General features: G+C 33.9%; 1 protein-coding gene across 1 annotated transcript; it reads right to left on the reverse strand.

Moving 5' to 3' along the window:
- Positions 1-220: 220 nt before the first annotated feature.
- On the reverse strand, positions 221-22,564 carry LOC129279709 (major facilitator superfamily domain-containing protein 1-like). The gene is made up of 15 exons (XM_054915809.2): positions 22,194-22,564; positions 15,854-15,906; positions 14,379-14,491; positions 13,047-13,157; positions 12,506-12,614; positions 10,052-10,148; positions 9,396-9,494; positions 8,743-8,854; positions 7,791-7,847; positions 6,891-7,047; positions 5,794-5,891; positions 5,050-5,162; positions 4,257-4,371; positions 3,393-3,495; positions 221-2,886 (listed from the first exon to the last, which is right to left on the reverse strand). Exons 1-15 carry the CDS (start codon positions 22,378-22,380, stop codon positions 2,827-2,829), a joined length of 1,584 nt encoding a protein of 527 aa, XP_054771784.2. The 5' UTR covers positions 22,381-22,564; the 3' UTR covers positions 221-2,826.
- Between the last annotated feature and the right edge of the window lie 81 nt (positions 22,565-22,645).

Below are 22,645 nucleotides of genomic sequence, written 5' to 3' on the forward strand. Positions count from 1 at the left end.
TCAACTTTTGAGCACAACTGTACTTTATAATGAGACGGTAAATCTACCCTTTCTTACTGGTCCTTCTATGGAATAAATACATGATGTGCAGGCAATCACCAAGGAGAATAGCTCTGATAAATATGAGCAAATAAGCAGATTAGGGTAATAAGGTAATCTGTTACACTTTATCTTGCTTTAAAAGAAGAAGACACAATTGCCTAATCCTTCAAATTTGATTAATTTCCAACACAATAGGTCAACTTTATTCACATCCTTCAATGTGATTAATTTCTTTAGTTCTTCCTTCAATTTATCCCGTTATAATCCTATTCTTTTCTTTGATGCCTGCATTTCTATGGGTGCAATCAATCCCTTTTTCACATCATCTACCTTAACATAAATAAGTGCAATACTTTGTTATATTACCCTCTTGGGGAGTCATATAATGATGCTATACACGTTTGGGGCTTCTTAACATGGCTTCTGGCCATCTAGAAGTAAATTGAAGAGGCAGTAGTTACATCTAGCTGACACTTCATGGCTTCCTTTAAATGTGAATTGATCTCTGATTTGTTACCAAGAAATGGAAAGAGAGAGGGGGGTGGGCAGATAGTGGGGAGTTTAAGGTAACAGGGGCTACCCAAGATTAAAGACAATAATTTTTTTTCTATACAAAATGTGTTGAGGGTAAAAACTATAAAACACAGAGAAAGGGAAAGTAAAGTAGAAAGATATATTAAGTTGATATGTACAGCAGAGTGGATAAAGGTGAAAAGCAGTGATAAAACAGAAAAACAAAAGGAGAAAGAAAAGAAAAACAAAGTAACCAAAGGACACAAAGAAAAGATAGGTGAAGAGACGAGAGAGAAGAAAAAAAAACAAGAATCAGAGATACCCAGAAAAAGGGCAGAGACTGAGAAATCTTTAAAGGGATGGTCCGGGCTGAAAATATTTATATCTTAATAAATAGAGTAAAATTCACAGAGCAAAATGCTGAAAATTTCATGAAAATCGGATAACAAATAACGAAGTTATTGAATTTCAAAGTTTATCAATATTTTGTGAAAATAGTTATATGCACATCATCATGAATATTCATTAGGTGGGCTGATGATGTTACATCCCCACTTTCCTTTTTCTTATAGTATTACATGAAATCATATATTTTTTCATTTTTTCATACATGTGTAAATGATGTGTCTCCATTTTGATGAAATAAGTTGCGGCAATAAATAACTAATGCACTTAATCAGTTGTCAATCCAATTGTTTTAGTTCTTGGTAGAAAAATTTTGAATAAACCTAATTTCATATAATAAAATACAAAAGAACAAGTGGGGATATGACATCATCAGCCAACCTAATGAATATTCATAAGGACATGCCAAGAACTGTTTCACCGGAATAGTGCAAATCTTTAAAATTCGATAACTGTTATTTGTTATCCGGTTTTGATCAAATTTTCAGCATTTTGCTCTGTAAATTTTACTCTATTTATTTAGATATAAATATTTTCAGCCTGGACCATCCCTTTAATGAAGCATCTTTAAGTTCACTGACTTTCACAGAGAGTGAAAGAAACTAATAGTTAAAGTCATAAAAGTATTGGAAATAATGATTATTAGAACATATCTGTGTAATATATGAGTGGGAAAGAATCCTGATAAGTGAAGGAATGCATTTGCTTTACTTATAGTCAGTTTCTAAGTAATTCATGAATGTCCAAGTAAGGTATTAATATAAACCCATATAACTGTAGCTTTGTGCTAAATCCATCTCAGTTTATTACCTGGGGATGACACACTTATGAACTGCGTTTGACCCGATTGGATATGAATAGGAAGGTTATCAAACAAAATCAACAAATAAGGGATTAGATGTGACTTTTAATTTGTTACTGAATATATATAAGAGCCATGGTGTAGTGGTGCTGACTTTCGCCTTGCAAGCAGTCATGAGTTCAAATTCCATTGTGGCTTAGCGTTCTTTGGCAAGGCATTAGTCCACACTTTGTCACTCTCCACCCAGGTGTTAAATGGGCACCCGTAGGATGTTCAAGTTATTGTGGCTTGTCCAGTTTTGGGTGCGCCTCAAGGGCAACTGGCTGGAATACTCCCCAGGGAGTGGAGGATGTGTATACATTGTGTGCAAGAATGACTGATTGAATCCCATGACTGGGGTAAAAATAAATCTGTAAAGAGCTGTACATGTATGTCCTTAAGCGCATTATAAATACCATATTATTATCATTATACACCTAACTTCAAGTTGTATATACTGGACATAATTATGAAAGTTAAAAAAAAAACACACAATCTGATGTGGTTTTACATGACTGATGATAAAGGATGCTTAAAGAACTCTTTTTTCACCTTTTCTTTATTCTTACCCTATTGCGTTATTCCTCGACATGATTTTCCAGAAAAAAAAGTCTTGTACATTAACAACTGAACTGAAAATGATATTTTACAAACATACAAAATGAAATAAAACCTCTGCAATCTTAGCCTCAAAATATGGCTATATATTGCATAATGAAAAAATATTGTCACAAATCATAATTTTCATTTGACGACCATAACTTCATAGATAATTGTAAGTACAGAAATATATAAGACGTCTTGTAATACATTATATTCAAATCTGGCAGATTTATAACAATCATTACAAAAATACAAATATATATATATATGATCTTCTTATTGGTAATCAATGCAGAACTGAACGATATACTTGTATACATAAATCAACTTTACAATATAAAGAGAGAGTTAATTATTCACAAAGCCATCATTAGAAATAGACCTAAAGGAGTTGGGACCTTCTGGCTGTGAAGGGGAAGTCTCTACTGCAAGATTCCATGTCTCGATAGTGCCATTGTATGAGGGTTGTAATTCATAGGTAACTGAAAAATGATAATAAAACAAAACTTATTCAATAAGCCTCAAAGCTTTGCTAATTATTTTACAATTTATAGGAGCATTTTAACCTTCCAGAGATACAAGAAAAAAAGGAGACACAATTCAATGAAATTGGGAAGAATGCAGAATATCATAGAAAAGTTTAGTTCCAAGGCAGCAATATTAAGATAGAAATATATGTATGCTATTCATTTTTCTTCCAATGTTCCAACAAATTCAACTGAAATGTGACAAGTGGCTGGTAATAAGAAACAATGAAACTGGATTCTAAGACATGACATAAAAATGTTCATTTATTTCCAAGATTGAATAATTTCAGGTCACATCAACAGTTTATTAGGAGCAAGTATTATAACCTCCAATCTTTTCAAGATTAAATTATTAGTCTGAACCTCCAAAGAAGTATTTTTCATCAAAATTAAGATGATTGTTCATCCTATTTTCTGATTTTTTGTTTGAATAATATAACTTATTAAGTAGGAATTCTTACCTTAGCTCCCAGCCTTGAGAGGTATCTATTCCTTAGAGCAAAGGCTGACTGGGGCTGAATAGTACTAGATGTAGAAGGTAGTTCAGACTGGTGTAATTTCTCTCTGTAAATAGAAATAATAATGAGTTATATTTAGATGGTAAAACAGTTAAGACTGGTGTAATTACTCTATGTCTATCTATTCCTAAGAGCAAAGGCTGACTGGGGCTGAATAGTACTAGATGTAGAAGGTAGTTCCGACTGGTGTAATTTCTCTCTGTAAATACAAACAATAAGGAGTTACATTTAGATGGTAAAACAGTTAAGACTGGTGTAATTTCTCTCTGTACATCCAAATGATAAGGAATTATAGTTAGATAAACAATCAATTCAGATTGTACAACGCCTACTCAGCCTGTGTTAAGCAAGCAAATTGGAAGCTGTAAGTACAACATTCATCAATTTGCACATATACCATCCAAAATGTACCATTGCATGGTTTTAAAAGGTGATGTCACAATGCGCTTAGTAAATAGATAGATGCAGGCACAATATGAAAGAGCCTACTAGCTATAAATACACATTGATACTACAAATATGATATGGGCTTGAATCATGGAGGGATTTTGCTTTTTGCTTCGATGAGTCTGTACTCATTTTCATGAATTATCGTACCAAAAAATGAATTGAATTTTCGCTGTACAACTTCTGAGGCGTTATACAACACAGATGGCGAATACTCATAACAAAACTTATCTCAAAGGCATAAAGGTATATTTACAACTAGCTATCTATAACACACAGTCAATGGCAGACCACATACTGTGTTGGTCAGCTCACTGCCCCTTTAAGACAAAATGAAAATGAAATGAAAATATTACTCACTTCAAATCTTCTTCTTCCTTCTTGGCCAGAGCCTTCCTTTCTCTCGTTGAGAGATTAAGACCCCCTCCTCTTGTTGAATCTACTAGATACATCAATACACAGCAGATCAGGGCAACTACGAGGAGAAAATTAAGAAAAATAAAACTTAATGCAATTTAGAATAATAATAGTAATAATAAAAGTAGTAGTAGTAGTAATAATGAAAAATAATAATGATAATAATATTGAAAATGATGATGATGAGATGATGATGATGACAATGATGATGATGATGGTGATGATGATGGTGATGATGATAGTGATGATGATAATGATGATGAAGAGATGATGATGGTGATGATGATGATGATGATGAAGAGATGATGATGATGATGACGACGGTAGTGGTGGTGGTGATGATGACGACGACGACAATAATCAAACATGCAGTGTTGCTGGCATGTGACATCACAAAATCAAACTATCAAAATCCATAACTCTGTTTATAATATATGATAGATTTTCACCAATATGTTTCTTTTGACTTTCTGCTTCAATTAAAATCAAATTTATGTCAGGATTTAATTCTGCTTTAAAGCTGGTATCTCATGGTATTTTTTTTTATTCATTTATCTATTTATTTTTTTTTTATTTATTTATCTATCTATTGATTTATTTTTATTTTTTCATTATTTATTATTTATTTTTTATTTTATCTTATTTCTTTCTTTCTTTCTTTTTTTTTTTTTTTTTTGGGGGGGAGGGGGGGTTACTGATAAGATAATACTCTGCAAATTCAATAAGATCAACTTACTACATAGACAGGATAGGTTGAAGACTTCATATAGGAGATAACCATTGGAATCAACAATCTTGCCTGCTATTACAGCTACTATAGCCAAACCTAGGTTCTGAATCGACTGCATACTAGGGAGAGGGTACAGAAGAAGAGACGGGAAAGAGAGAGGGAGAGAGAGAAAAGAGAGCAAGTAGGAGGGGAAAGAGGCAGAGAGAGAATCAGTTAAGCCATTGGGGATGAAAACATGAAAGAGAAAGAAGTATGAAAAAGAAGGGCCAACAGAGAAAGTGGAAAAAGAAAAGTGATGATGGTGAGTTGTAAGAGGAATAAAAAAAATATAAATAAAAGATAGGGGAAGGTGAGAAGAGAGAAATGAAAAACAATTTTAAAACTAAGAACAAATGCATACAAAAATGAGGTCTAAAATCTGTACATGATTTGTTTCATAAAACAACATATAATATATATGATGCTTGCGGCAGCTTGCCTTAATGAGTGCAATAAACTTCTTGGGACAGTCTCTTCATATAAAAGGACATTTACATTTAATGGCATTTCAATTTTCAACGTTTTCAATATATACATTGTATTTTCCTCCTATTCTTTTGTCATTATTCCCAGTTTGATAAAAATGATTTTAGTGTCAGAATGAGCTGAAAATTGAATATGCACTGTTAGAGATTTATGCTGCAAGTGGCTATCCATAGTTAACCCGCAACATAGACCAGATTTGAAATTAAATCTGAGTTCAGAACTTACAATCCATATGCTGTCCCAAGTTGATGTTCAGGCATGATGAAGGCTACAATTGGCCACAGAGCACAGGCAAGGATAGAGTAAGCAATTCCCATCAAGGTCTAGAAAGAAAAAAAAATAGAAATGACCATCTTTATTACTCATTCAGATCTCTGACAAAAATGAATGAGGAACAATCAATAACAAATTATCAGGGTAGAGCTTAACTTTACATTGGCCCATATGTGTCAATTGAGAAAGCCAAGAAATTAATGTAAAAACAAATAACTCACAACATGAATATTCTGGAATTCTTGAATTTTTTGTCCACATCAAAAAGCAAATTTTTCCACGTAACTAGAAAACAGGGGGAAAATTTTCCTTTCACCGAAATCACAGCTTCCTAAAAATCTAATTTGAAGTCATATTCATGGGATATTTTCCCCTATCCCCAGGATCCTAATGACTGTAAATATGGGAAAATAAAAAAACACTTTACATTAACATTTATATCCTACATAGATTGAATCCTGTATAGTGATTGGTTAAAAAAGCATCATGTGACCGAATATATTTCAACTATGATGTTGCGTGACGCCAGACCTCAATATATTTTTCGCTATACCAATATTCTGACGTCACGATTTCAGAAAACTGGATATTTAGCTAACTCTCGGGCGCACCGGCCAGCGAGCTCTCTCTCCCGGGAAAGTCCCGCGGTGCGTCAGCGCAGGCACTCATCTGCGTTCCGCTGAGCGCGGTGGCTCGGAGAAAAGAAGGTAATTCAACGCAAGTAACCAGACCTTGCAAGCTCAGCGCACAGATTTTGGTTATAAATTATTAAAAGTAGGATATAAAACAAATATATCAGGCGTTTCATTCGAAAGCATAGTGGGAATTATTAATCCTCGGTTGGACTGGCAAAACTACTATTTTTCCCTCGGGGAAAGACCAGACCAACCTCAAATAAATAATTCCACTATACTTTCTCAAAGCCTGATATATTTGTTTAGTATATGTGGGGCACATATCATGGTTGCAAACAACACTTACATGGGACACCTACAATGGATGCAAACAACACTAACACAAATATGTGCGTGTGGGACAAGGAAACTTACCATAGTTGCAAACGGATTGATGAAGGTGAATGCTAAAGCGCCATGGGAAACCAGAGTCAGAATGATGCCCAAGGCCACCCAGAAGATATTTTTGCCTGTTCTATCGACAATAAAACCAAAGAAGGGAGATGCGGCAGCGGAGATGAAATAAACCAAGCTGAAAGATACGAAGATACAAATAAGATACAAATAAACGGAGAAGAAAGATATAGACATAACTGAAATATATCATTAAACTGTTTCAAAAGAAAATATTGATGCCAATATGACTATTATATAATTCATGAAGAATGAACACAAGTTCAACCTAGCCTAGTTGCACAAGAAGAAATCAACACATCCACTGCCCTAAACTTATGCATATATGGAGTGGGTCATATATAGAGGTCAGTGGTAATGTAAGAATAGCATAGGACATGTGTTTACACAGTGGACCTCCCTAGTTTCTATACCGGTATATGCAAAGAGCTTGGAAGACATTTACTAACAAATATTACTTTTTTATTTGAGGAAATTGATCCATTTGCATGTCTCTGTTGGCAAGTTTAGATTCCAAAATGCCTTTTTTGTGGCCTATCGTTCATACAAAATTTGTGTCGGTTCCTGGGTTTTTTTCTGTTAATATCAATCTATTTTACATCTCATTCACAGCCCTGAAACATAAAACTGAAGAGATTTATCATTGGGCTGTTTTCTACAACTGATTCCATTGATAATTGTGTATGACCTATTGTAATATCAGTCTTACGATCAATCACTAAGCTTGATGTTACAGGGAAAATAAAATGAATCTCTTTCACAGAACAATCATGATTTATGAACATTTGTTTGAATTTTATAATGAAGAAAATAATGTCTTTAATTCAATTACTAGTATGAGAAGATCTTTCATTCTCTTACCTGTTTACAAGATTAGCTTTTGTGGGAGACATGTCAAACTTGTCTTCAAAGAATACACTGAATAAACAAAAGGAAATAGTTATTCGGCAACAATTTATATGCATACGTGACTCTGCATATTTAAGAGTCATATCTCTTGGAACCGTACACATCTGTTAGTCTGATTTTATAGAATGAGTAAGTAACGCACATTGCATAATCTGGCACAAATAAAATGCTCCAACATATGCGATTATCTGACTTGCGGGAGGACGACTATATACGGACTGAAGTATACAGCTATAAATAAATCTATAAACTTTGTACTGTATAAACTAATTTTCGAGCATATGAAAATGGAAATTTTAGCATTTAATTTTCAACTTTTGAATTGGCTCTCCTATTTCTACTTCATATGAAAATATATAATACTCTCTAATAATCATATTGCAGCTTGGGTAATTAATAAAGTGAAGTAAAAATGGATAAATATGGGGGTCAAATACAAAAAAAACAGTTGATTGTTATTTCTAAATTTCCTCATAGTGGGACAATACTCACATTCCAATTATATTTAGAATGCATTCTATACTATACTTATAAAGAGAAAGACTTGTAAGCATGGCTATACGCAGTTTGGGGGCAGATGGGAATTGCCCCCACCCCTCCCCAGGAATTTTAAAAACATTCATTTTTTAATGAAAATTTGCACAAATATTTTTTTTAAGTGTGCACAAAATCCTTCAATTTCACTTTAAAAAATACAAAAGTACCCCCACGACAAGCTCAGTCGCTTCTCTCCCTTACTCTCCAGTTCTTCAATAAATGAATAAATATTTAACACTCTTAATTATCATATCATAGCTTGAGTAATTCATAAAGTGAAGTAAAAATGGGTAAATATGGGGGTCATACATACAAAAAGAGAGTGGATTATTATTTATAAATTGCCTTGTAGTAGGATGGTACTTACATTCCAAGCCCAATGAAAGGGAAGACAGTGACATAGTAGAAAACACAGACTAAGAAGATAAGCCATAAACTGAGAGGGAAGTCCTTGATATCGCTCAACTTGATTGTCTCTCCTGCAAAAACAAATGTGAAAACATTAGAAATATCCTTTGGGCAAAAGGTTATTTACTGATTTGGTAATAGAGCTGTACACTATTCCTGATAATCTTGAAATACGATATTGAATTTGACATGAATGTCATATACTGTACTTCATATCAGCTCTCACGACATTTCTAATTATTATTAATATTTAATTTGAATACAATTCAAACAACAAAGACGTGTTGGACGCTGAAAATAGACTTTTGATTTATATCATATTACCGTATCATATATTCAAAAGCAATATTTTTTACTCATAAATCTGATTTTCCCAAAAAATAATGTATTCAATACATTAAGGAGTTATTACAATCTTTTTTTATTAATTGTACTGACATTTGAAATTATGGAAACATACTACAGCACTCTTGAAAATAGGGAGGTGACACAAAAGTTATTTTAAACTTTGCGAAAAATTACAGAATACGAACAATTCATTTACTCGATATTCTGTGTTTTCAATGTCACATCTTTTTCTCACAATTAATTTGATAATTTAATGTCACTTACCGGTTCCTCCATTTCCTCTTTTGAGTATTCTTGCAGCTCTTATGTCAAAATATCCCAAGAAAACACCACATAAGATAGAAAACACACACATCCCGGCTCCTAATGGCACAATGAGACAAACATAAAACAAATATGATAACATTGACATATTCAAGTTTCAACATACACTTAATGATGTGGGGGAAAACAAAGAAATTTAAGTAGGTTTAGATCAACTGAATTTCACTATTCATATGAAATTTTGACGATATTAAATGAAATGGAAGTATGGAAAGACGATTTACCTGTAGGATTTCTTGAATTCTTACACGAATTTATCGGCTTCTGAAATCATATCATCCTATTCAATAAAAGCAGCCCATACTTGATAACAACATTGTTCTGCTCCTTGGTAATATGACTAATGTGGTACTGAGTAGTTAGTGTGTTATTATTCATGTGGACCAATATTTTAATACAATTGCTCTGAATGTTGCATTATAGATTAAGAACCTGGCCAGCTTTGAGGAGTTGATGACTTAAGGTGTTGTTACACAAGACTGCTAAATCTACTGGCTTTATAGAGACTGCATGTACAATGGACCTGTTGGGAATGAATAGCCCTAAGTCTTTTTTTTATATCCAGTGTCTTTTTTTTTCCTGATACATGTACATACCAAGCCAAAGTACATATCCTAGTCTGATATATCCTGGTATATCCTTGTCAAGTGCTTTGAAGATTGGTGCCAAGATATTCATGTTCAAAGTGCTGCCCTGCAAAACAACAAGAACATTGAAATAAAATCAATATAGAAAATTGCAATGATCACTTACTTTGTAATCTATAAATATAGAGTGTTGAGACACTTTATGTGAAGGCACACAGCAGAAATGAAAGTATACTTTGGGATTACTTTAGCAAGCATTTACCCACATTTGCCACTCTCCACCCATGTGTAGTAAATGGGTACCCAGTAGAAAGGAATTTGTTGAATGCTCAACATCTGATCAGGGTAACCGTGTTACGACCAGGTTGACAGTGTGCAGCGCCTAAGAACGTCGTATTAAAGGCTACAGAAACATTGCATACTATTTACCTTAGTTGACATAGCAGTGAATCAAAACAATCTAAATTTTAAAAAGAACTTCTTATTTTTTTTACATCATCATAATGATCATCATGGCCATTAATATTATTAGTCAATTCAATTCAATAATGGTTTATTAAAAACATGCCTCGCAGCCAAAGGCTGAATAAAAACATGTGTACAATTTACAATAGAATAATACTCAAATACAAACATGAAATGATATAAAATTACAAGTACTTCTTATTATAATACAAGGAAATAAATTGTTGAAAGTAAATAAAATCATACATTGTATTGAACATTATAAATATTAAGTACGCAAATTATAACCACTACAATGAGGCACATTGTACATGCATGAATGTAAAGTATTAGAAAAGAGAAGATGGGGAAGGATAAAGACAGCATAGGGAGACAGACAGAGAAAAGGTAAGTAAGGGGAAAGGGTAATTAAAAGGAGATATAGGTAGAAAGTACAGAGAGAGGATTGGGCCAGAAAGATGAAGAAAGTAGTGGCGAAGATTAAAAACAAAAGGGATGCATGTATGACAACAAATTAAGTACAGAGTAGACTGAGTGGGGCAAGGCTGTATAGAATGAGGATGGATATCCTAGCAAATAAAGAAAACTATATCTATCATATCTTCCGGGGGGGGGTCAACAAATGTATCTAGTTCTCGTTTAGTAAGTCTATAAAGTAGGGGATGGGACTATTTCGGAATTGGCTGGTTTTGCATTTGTATTGATTGTACTTAGGGATTTTCCTTGGTGAAATTTCTAGCCTTTTGGGAGGAGGGAGCCAAGTTCTGCAGTGTGGATTGATTGTAAGAGATTTAGCAAATTTTTTAGCAAGAATTTTCCGTCGAGAATCCAGAGTTTCAAGGTTGATTGTTTGGCAAGCATCTTCATACGATGAGTAGTTACGTCCTAACATAATTTTGCAGACTCGTTTCTGTACTCTTTCTAGGTCAGTGATCTGTTGTTTGGTCAAACCCATTGAAAACCGGTGTGCAATATTCTAATAAGGGACGGATGTATCCAACAAAGACAGTTTTTAGGTCTTCAATGGGCATTCCATATTGCTTGAGTGATCTGAACATATAAAGTTTCCTATTACACTTCTACATGTTCATCCCATTTTTTGGGGGGGGGTGATGATATTACTCTACATTCTGCGAAAGTTAGATCATCAACATATTTGAAGTAAGGAATAGTCGAAGAATTACATGCGTCATTGATCATAATCAGAAAGTAACGGACCTAGTTTTGTACCTTGCGGTACTCCTGCCTTATTTTCCAAACATTGAGATATTTTACCCTGATACTTAACACACTGTTGACGACATTCTAGGAAATCAACAACCCACTGAATTAAGCATGGTCGTACATCAAGATCAATCATTTTACGGATAAAGATGGTACAGTATGATCAAGCCTGTCAAAGGCTTTGCTAAAACACACATTGGTAGAAATCGATTTACTTTTTTCTGCATTTTCAAAAAGACAATGAAAAAGCTGTACCAAATAGTGAGTAGTGGAAAGTCCAGTCCTATTACCAAACTGACGTGAATCAATGTGTTTTTCAATGTCTTGCAAAAGCCATTTTGCCACAAAATATTCAGCTATTTTAGCAAAGTTACTTGTGAGAGCGATTGGTCGATAGACGCGGGCAGTGCCTTAGCTATCGGGGTAATCTGGGAGAGCTTCCATTGATCTGGTACAACCCCAAGTTGGAAAGAAGTGTTCAAGATATCAGTAAGGGGCACAGACAATTCAAGAGCGATTTCCTTTACAACTTTAACAGGTATGTCATCCTTGATCCCTGCTTTGGAAGAATTTAAGTGTTTTTAGTCTGATAATTTCTCATTTTACTTATACTTGTTTTACTTGGGGTAATCCCAATGTACTGCATCACCCTCCTTGACAAGCTGAACCAAATGAAGTAGACATTATATGATAATTAACATTGTTCATATTATTGTGATAATGATAGTAATATTATTTCAATAATGTCAACTAATTCTACATATTCATACTTACCACTCTTGAAAAGCTGAGTTGTAGTCCAAAGACCATGTTGAGCTCTTTTCCTTTGAACCAATTCACAGAGTATGTATTCTGTGCTACAGCTAGATTCTCTCCACCCAACCTGAAAAACAATATAAAATATCAACAGAAAATAATTGCATGAAATAATTTTCATCTGCGGTGACATTGATGACGATGATGATGATGACGACAACGACAACAACGATGATTGATGATGATGATGATGATGAGAATGCCGATGATGATGATTATGATGGTGATGAGGAAAGGATGATGCTGGTGCTGATGAACATGATGGAGATGATGGAGATGACGACGACGATGAGGATGATGATGGCAATAATGATGATAAAAGAAATTATATTACAACATCACTAATAACATATACATTACTCCGATTGAGGAGTTAGAAATGAGTAAATATGCATTTCTGTTTGAGCTACATACTTCTATTTACTTATCCTAATTATGTTGTAGGGAAGGTATTTTTTCAACAATTCTCCAGCAAATAATAATTGAATGCTTAACTCACCCGAAGACGAATCTTCCCACCAGCATGACAGTGTAGTTGTTGAGTGTTGCCCCAAGAGCGAAGATACATTGCCCAATAAGGACAAAAGCACCAAAGATAAGGGTGCCAACTCTATAAAAATGAAATAATTCAATTCACAAGTTTAATATAAAAAAAAACATGGCAAAAAGAAGCTGCTGAAAACTGCTTATCTAATAAAAGAGAGCCAATGGAGTAAATTAGAAAGTCAAAAAGGGGCCTAAGCTTTCGACCCTAGCAGAATCTTCGTCGGAGGCATAATGACAAACATATAAAGTGGAACAACCATAATATAGACCACAAACAAGCTACAGCAACACTAGAAACAAGGAGACAAAGGGGGCATTAGTAATGCCCCTTTTGTCTCCTTGTTTCTAGTGTTGCTGTAGCTTGTTTGTGGTCTATATTATGGTTGTTCCACCTTATATGTTTGTCATTTTGCCTCCGACAAAGATTCTGCTAGGATCGAAAGCTTAGGCCCCTTTTTGACTTTCTAAAAAAAAACATAATTGAAAATAACATCATCATGTTTATCTTGGGGACTTACAACAGTATCACAACAGAATATTGTTCAATAATTGACATTTAAACATTTTAATTTCACCATATCCCTGATTTTAATAGATTCCTTCAATACCTCACTTTTACAGAAATTAATTTAGTCATTCATTCCAATTTATTTAATTCAATCACGTATTCATCCTTTAATCATAACACTAAATCCTTTATCAATTCATACATAACATTCTATCATTGACATTGTAGCAGTTTCAGACCTTGATTGATTATCGGTACATCATTTTCTGATATCAGTTTAATGAAGTATGCTGCAATTCCACATCACTCAATTTTGCTATTCATTAAATCATTCACTCGTTCATTCTTTCACTGAAGTTTTAGTTTTGAAACATTCATTGTTTTTAATTCATTGCATTGTTTCTTTCTTTCATCCAGCATTCATTTGCTCATCCTTCCATCTATAGATCTATCCACTAATCCCCTTCCTTTCATCGATCAATCAATCCATTAATCCATCCTTCCATCCATCCATCCATCCATCCATCCATCTATCCATCCACCCACCCATCCATCCATCCATCCATCCATCCTTCCTTCCATCCATCCATCCATCCATCTATCCATCCATCCATCCACCCATCCATCCATCCATCCTTCCTTCCATCAATCTATCCACCCATCCATCCATCCATCAATCTATCCTTCCATCCACTAATCCATCCATCCACCCATCCATCCATCCATCCATCAATCTATCCTTCCATCCACTAATCCATCCATCCATCCACTACTCACCTGACACCAAAGACTCTGTCCAAGAGGAAGCCTCCAAAGAAACAGAGAATAACATTTGGCCACGAGTACAGAGAGTAAAGCAGCATGAAACTGGCTGTGTCTTTGTGCATAACCTGCCAACACAAAAGTGTTTAATAAAGCTAATACATTTCTGTATGAAACAGTATTTTCAGTCGTAAATTAGAAACCAAAACAAATTTGTCGTTCATCACCCCCCCCCCCCCACACCCCCTTCCTCTTAACCACAATAAATAAACACATGCAAATTATTAACATCACAGTACCGGTATCTCATAAAATTCTGATTAGAAATATATGATTTACTTCAGCATTTGAACAATAATCTCTGCTTTCCAGGAAAAAAAAAAGGAAAATGACTCCATCAGAATACTCTGCAAATAGCACTTCTAGAATATTGCATGGCTATATGACTGTGATGAATATCAGAGAGCATGGATGAGTTCTTCTATGAGACAAGATAATTTTCTTCCATATCTGCATACACGCAAACCCATACAATACTTGTGTCCGTCTTATATTAAACCCATTAAAAAAACAAATCAAAGAGAGTTTTCATTAACAAACCTATTGATTATTTCATCATTTTGTAAATCAGCAAAAAATGGAGGCATTGTTTATATCATTGCCAATAAAAGAATAATCTATGATTTCCTTGGATCAGGAAATACATAACTTAGCAAAAATGTATTACTAGTACTTAACAGACAAGGTTGAACTGTATCATTATGAACACCTGCCAAGTACATGTACTCATTTCACATTCCATAAAGAATTTCTGGAGAAATATATCTATATTTCCTTGTCACCAAAAGTGAATAATCACAAATAGCAATAGCAGGAAGCAGGTGTATGGATTACAGGAAGAGATACATTCAAGGAAATGACTGGGTTCAAATGACAATAAGATCAAGAAAGATCACATGACCAACAAATATAATGGCAGGAGCATTCACGCATTAAAAATAAAATGCTGAAAAGAGATCGAAAAATATAAACGAGTTATGAGGGCAGAGTGATCAATTTCAATTCAAAGTCAATGATTTCTTTCTGCATGTAGAACCAATCAGAAACTTTTTTTATTCATACATTTAAGCATTGCATCGTGCATGTTTCACAGAATAATTGACATGCTTCGTCTGGGAAAATTTTGAACTTTTGTATTGATGAATTGTGCTGGTGATTTCATATGCTCACTATTCCCATTGTAAACCAAGTCTTAATACTGGATCTCCTACATGTACATTCCGCATTATGGGAGGGCTAAACGGGAAAAGAGGCCGAGTGGGATTTCTTCTGAAAGACATGACCAAAGAAAGATAACAATATTCCTTTAGACATCTTAACAGAAGAAGTCAATGTTCACATTTCATTATTTTCACAGCAGCTTCAGACAATGAGTAGGATTCCAGCTGGAAAAACTTTCAAATAAGTGCCTTATTAAAAGGAAAACTTACCTGTTTAATTTGATCTTGAAGAGCGGATGGATTGTCATAGCAAAAATAGCTCCCTGATAAGAAAACAAATACGGTAGATAAAAATGGAAATTGAGCACCGGTATCTAGTATTTTCAGGTGATTAATTTAAATAGTTTCTTCTAAAAAACATGTAAAAATGTATTTGTGACTAAGTATTACAAAACCAGTAAAATATATTCAGAAATTCATCATTACATTTTATTTGATGATAAATATTCTTAAGAGATTTTCAGATTTGAATGATGTACGATATACAGCAAATTACAATAAAGATGATCCTTACATGTAGGCCCTAATGGTTTTTACAGAAAGAATTTTGACCAGCTACCCTATAAAAATAAGTGATTGAAATTTGCCAGTATATTGAAAGCTATCTTTCCCAATATTTAATTCAAATACATGTAAATGCACATGTGACAGAAAGAGGATTCAAATTCAATTAAATTTTTATGGTGAGATATAAACCAAAAGATCCTAATGAACAAATGTGTACACTAAATAAATTCTTACACAGTAAGTAGAAACTAGGCATTATTGGTTAAAATTAATGAGATATGATACATGAAACCAAATAGCTATTAATCACCTCAATGAGTAACTACTACATAAATAGAAAAAGCAATAAATCATAATGTCAGGTTCAAAACCAATTCACACTTCAAAGGGTGAAACCATTTCTTGAACACGCCCCATTTGTGTAACATCGCCCAAATCTAATGAGAGCACACTTATGGTATAAACATGGTCATAGCTTTGAAAATATTCACCATATCCATACAAAGTATACTTTTTTGAAAAAGTATTCCAAAAATGGCATTTAAAATGAGGTAGGATGAACTGCTCACATTTTATGAGCGAAAATGTTCAATTTTTTAGCACCCCAAATGTACTTTATTTCAGACATCCATATTTGTTTTCTCTTTGCCCATACCATTAATTAGTTACGGTATCAGATTTGTATTGCCCATAAAATTCCCTTTCATATGATATATATCTTAAGGGGATTCAATTATTTCATCAAGGTAATTTTGATATGCAAATTTATGTTAATTTCAAATATCAAATACAGACATTTTTAATCAGTTTTTACCTTAAAATCATAATTAACTACCATAATTATTGTGTGATGTGTGCGGAGGTGTATTATAATATCTGTTATATTTAGCTGTAATCTGAGACCAAAATCAAAGGTCTCGCCCCTTGGAAACCAAAATTACACATGTTTAATACTAGCAATACACAATACCATAGAGTTGCATGTAATGTGTACTGCTTCCACTATCCCTCAAGAACCCATTTTAGTCATTATATCGAGCAAAATGACTCAAATTGATATGCATATAAACTTATACTATCACTCTTTATACAGCTTATACTCAGCTTTCAAATGACACCAATTTCATAATAATACATCTTCAATCAGCCGAAAAAAATCACATCATAAATTGTTCCTATGCGAGAATTTTTTGTGCTTTTTATGTAAGGAATTTTGGGGTTTTCTTAACTATTAATCGCTAATTACAATTAATTGAAAACAGTGTTAGATTATTATAAGTTTACTCACTTCAAGTTTTGAAATGAGATCAAAATTAAGTCTCTACTCCCCCTGTATACTAAAGTTATTCATGTTAAAAAAATGTGGCCATAGTGTATATACATGTATGTGGGCAGTCATAATTGCTTCCATGATCAATCTATGAAAAAACTACAGAAATTCTTCAAAGTTCTCACACACCATTTATGTAGGATTGTTAATTTGTCATTTACCTATTTTGTTTATTTCCTTTGACTTGTGTTTTCTTCAGGTGTTTTACATTTCTGTTCTGTCTAGACTTTAGTTCATTTGCATTTCTTTTCAGTACTGCCCTTGCAGTCTGGACTTAGGTTATTTGAGTTTAATGATATTCAGTTGTCATTCATTCATTCTACTCTGAATGCCTTTCCTGTGTTTCTCTTGTCATCTTCATTCCTTCTCTATTCTCTCTTCAGGTGTTCCACTCATTCCATCCCTCACCTGACTCCTTAGTTTCTACTTCCATTATTACATAATCACCAGACATCTTTGTCATCTCATCTCATTCCTTATTGGTTTATCTTATGAATTGGGTTCTTACATTTTAGTTCGATCCTTCCATTTTCTTTAGTTTGATTGGTTGCTATTTCTAATTTAAATATTTATGTAAATTATTCTGTGATCCAAAGTTAAGCTGAGGCAAAATAGCCCAGATATTAAAAAGTGTACAACCAGACTCCTTCGGTTTAAGTTCTCTTCATTTTGCGTCTGTTTCACTTATTCCCCCTTCAGCATGATTGATTGAGTTTGATTTAGAACTTCATTTATTTTCTACCTCCAAACATATAATTTTCTCAACCTTACAACTGGTAGCAGCGGTGTTTCGAACCTTATGCCTCGCTTATCTGTTCGCCACAAACTTTCAATCATATTTCGTCAACTTTATCGTCCTCATGTTCCTGTTGGAGAAACATTTAGCCCTTCATACATGTACTTCAGTTCAGCCGTTACTTCTTGCCTGATTGATGCTAGCCAGCAGCTCGCCTACAACTTCAACGTCAATGCTGTGGCTTGTCTAGTAGGATGATGCTACTACCAGCCAGTCTTCGCCTTTAGCTCTATACGTGAGTGGGTGAAAGCCTTGCCTGAGTACCAGCTCGGATCTTCGCCTATTGCTCTTCGTGAGTGGATGAACGTTCTGCCTGATTACCAGCCAACCTTCGCCTTTTTCTCAACGTGAGTAGATGAAAGTTCTGCCTGCGAGTCAGCCTCTTGCCTTTAACTACAACCATTGCCCGACTACATGGAGTGGATGATGTCGCTGCCTATGTTTCTTCATTCAGTCTCTTCGGGCTCAACAGTCTCCCACCTTTGCCTCATGATGCTTTCCAGCCTCTCGCCTTGCTTCTCTTCGTCGAGTGGATGATGCTGCATTTTGGTCTTCATGTTGCTTTGTCCCTCTATCTTCGCTCGATGCACGACTCCTTCCAGCCTCTCGCCTGTTACTCTGTCGCCTACGCATCTAGAGTTGATGACGCTCTGCTTTGATCTTCGAAGCCAGCCGCCACCTTTTGCTCTTCAGTTGCTCCAGCCCATGAGTGGATGATGCTGTTCCCCTGGTCTTCATACATACAGTGAAAACTTTTCGCCCCCTAAGAAGGTCCGATATTCAACAACTTGATCTTGATGTCTCCATTTTACCACCAGACTACATTCTTCTCTCAAACTCAAACTTTATTTGGAACTTTTGGACAATTTATTTCCCTGATGGTGAGAACACTAACAAATCTCTAAATCTGAAAATAATGTGAACTAAGTGCAATATATGAAATCGTAAAACTAAAGATTATGACAACTAAATTTTTGAAATATTTTATTTGTATACCTTAATGCTCAAAACTATTTCAATTTTAATCACTGTATATTTATTAAAGTTTTATCAATTATATTGCACAAAGTCAGACTTAGTTCAATGTTCAATTTAAATCATTTCTTATTTTTTACTATTGAAGTTTCATCATTGTAATTTTACAAATTATACAAAATAAGTCTTTTTTATTTGTATTACTCAGTAATTTCTTTTTCCAACATTCAGTTAAAATTCCTAGATTTTTGATACCCCTAGTTTAATGTCTTTTTTAAAGTAAAGTCAAAGATTTTCACAGATATACTTTGTCATATAATTTCAGAAAATATGGCTTTATATAAATTCAAATGTTTGATTTTTCATAATTTCTGGTAATTAAGTTATTTGCTGAACGTCATATGTTAAATTTTTGTAAAGTTCAGTAGTATTTTGTCTTGCACTTTTCAATGTTCAATATTCCTTTGAGCTACCATAATTGTTTTTATCTATTTGTCTAGTGGTGCTCTCATAAGTTTTTCATTTTTTTTGTAAGTCCAGGAGATACATTTTTCCAGTTGGCAAGACATGCATAAATTTAACAAAAACAAATCTTTAATAATTTGAAAAAAATGTATATATATATTCAAGATTATAACATTTTTTTTTCTTTTCGGAAATCAAGACAAAAATTTTCAGTTTTTTGTTTTTTTCTAATTGATACGGTATTTAATTTCATGGCATGCAAGTATAAGATATACATTGAAATTATTTGCATGTTCATTTTCCACTGAAGTTACTCATATGATGCCAAAAAGGAAAAGTTCAAAATTCTGATAAAATATATATATTTTTTTTTTATTTTTCCATCCTCTCCTGGTCTTCACATTTATTATAAAATTGAATTATGTCATGGTTACGTTACTTCTTTTTAAATTCTTTTATGTAAATAATGTTAGATGTTCAACTTGTCAAATTCTGGTTTTGCAGCTTTATTTTATATATAATTTTACTTTTTGAAAATTGAGGACAATTTTTTGGAAGGAGAAAGTTTATGTAGGATTGTTAATTTGTCATTTACCTATTTTGTTTATTTCCTTTGACTTGTGTTTTCTTCAGGTGTTTTACATTTCTGTTCTGTCTAGACTTTAGTTCATTTGCATTTCTTTTCAGTACTGCCCTTGCAGTCTGGACTTAGGTTATTTGAGTTTAATGATATTCAGTTGTCATTCATTCATTCTACTCTGAATGCCTTTCCTGTGTTTCTCTTGTCATCTTCATTCCTTCTCTATTCTCTCTTCAGGTGTTCCACTCATTCCATCCCTCACCTGACTCCTTAGTTTCTACTTCCATTATTACATAATCACCAGACATCTTTGTCATCTCATCTCATTCCTTATTGGTTTATCTTATGAATTGGGTTCTTACATTTTAGTTCGATCCTTCCATTTTCTTTAGTTTGATTGGTTGCTATTTCTAATTTAAATATTTATGTAAATTATTCTGTGATCCAAAGTTAAGCTGAGGCAAAATAGCCCAGATATTAAAAAGTGTACAACCAGACTCCTTCGGTTTAAGTTCTCTTCATTTTGCGTCTGTTTCACTTATTCCCCCTTCAGCATGATTGATTGAGTTTGATTTAGAACTTCATTTATTTTCTACCTCCAAACATATAATTTTCTCAACCTTACAATAGTTTTAGTGGACAAAAATATTCTTATATAGACCAAATATGCAGCTTTTCTATTAAAAACATGAATGAAGAGATTTGTGATGTGAATGAATTAAATTTTTGATACCACATTCACAATACCTAAGAAATTGAGAGAATTAAGACTTGGAAATTTGTAAGATTAAAAAAATGTCAACTAAAATCCTTTCATCAATTCAAAGGTCAATTCTGGCCTCTGGGATCAATTCACAAAAATGGTGACGAACCAACATTTATTACCCAACACATGAACATGTTGTCTTGTCTTGTAAATACTGCACTTGAACACCTCAAAGAGGCTATAGACGTGCAGGCCATTCATGCAATCGCTGCCGCTATATACTTCTTTTAGTTAGCATGTTTTTGCTCAGCTGTTTCTTATGCATGTTTATACCTTTATACCTTTATACCGCATCTACTGGAAAAATACAGTTGTTCCTGCAGTCAAGTTTCCAGGTCTATCTTGTTGTCTTCCTATCTTGTTGTCTTCCTAGCTTGTTGTCTTCCTAGCTTGGATAAGTTCGAAAACTTTATGACTCAATCCAAAATATAGGCCTAAGCTGAATCAATCAATCTTTCTTTACCCATCATTATTCAGATAAAAAATGCATTTTGATGTTAAAAATTGGAATGTTTTTGTCATGTCAATGGTCTGATCACTCACCAACTCCTAGTCCTAGGCTAAAGAAAGGTTTTCAATTGTCTGGACGGTGATTGGAATTTTCTATGACAACAGTTGCGTTTTAAAACCATAAGTGATTTTTCTTATAAATATAGTTCCTTTAAAAAATCATAGGATTTGACGATAATCATTTTGTCAAAACATTACTGTTTTTTTTCCAAGTATTATTTTTCATGATTTTATCCATTCTATATAGAGTGGAGGCAGGATGCAGGAAATGGTTTTCCAAACCTTGTTTAAGATCGACTACAAGTACAAGTCTACATGCAATTATTTTTTTAATGTGCCATTGACACAAACAGTGCAGTGCCAGGCAACTCTTAGAGTTGGAGAGTAGGCTAACCTCACCTTAGGCTTAGTCTAGAGAATTGTTTAGTTTTACTCTCCAACTCCAGCAGAGTCCAGCACCAGGCTCTAATAATTAGCTCCTTAACTTCTTTAAAAAAAAACAACGTTAAACTTAAACTACAATGTAAGTTGACGGAATATCAGTTAAGACTTTCTCAGCTCATTTTAATGACAGTCACCCTAGAATGAAGATAAAGATATATTGCCTCAGTCTATCCTTACCAAAACTTAAGAAACAAATAAAAATAAGAATGAGGTATCTATGCAGGGCCCGTCTCGGATCACAACAAACTGTGGCTCCACAGCCTGAGAGTTCCACATCCTCATCATCATCCTGAATTTGATTCCTGTCCGGTCGTCCACTCAGCAGCGGTGCATTTTCATCATGATTCTGATCGTTGTTTTCCATCCTTACTTGATCCTGAACGAAGATTTTTAGTTTATTAGTGGACAAAAGTCAAAAGTTTTGAGTTTCCTTTTCAGCTAGCCGCGGATAGCATCTTCAAACTTCACAACATCAGTCGAGTCGGCTCATAGCTTAATGCAAATTGGACACAAATGCAAAGATATACCACAAAAGCAGCCGAGGCGAGGGGTCGTCACGTGAAATAACAACCGTGACAATATATTTTCAGCAATATTGGGGTTATCTATGCTAACTTTGGAAAGTAATA

Source organism: Lytechinus pictus, chromosome 16, assembly GCF_037042905.1.
Source record: "Lytechinus pictus isolate F3 Inbred chromosome 16, Lp3.0, whole genome shotgun sequence".
In the NCBI taxonomy this organism is placed as follows: domain Eukaryota; kingdom Metazoa; phylum Echinodermata; class Echinoidea; order Temnopleuroida; family Toxopneustidae; genus Lytechinus; species Lytechinus pictus.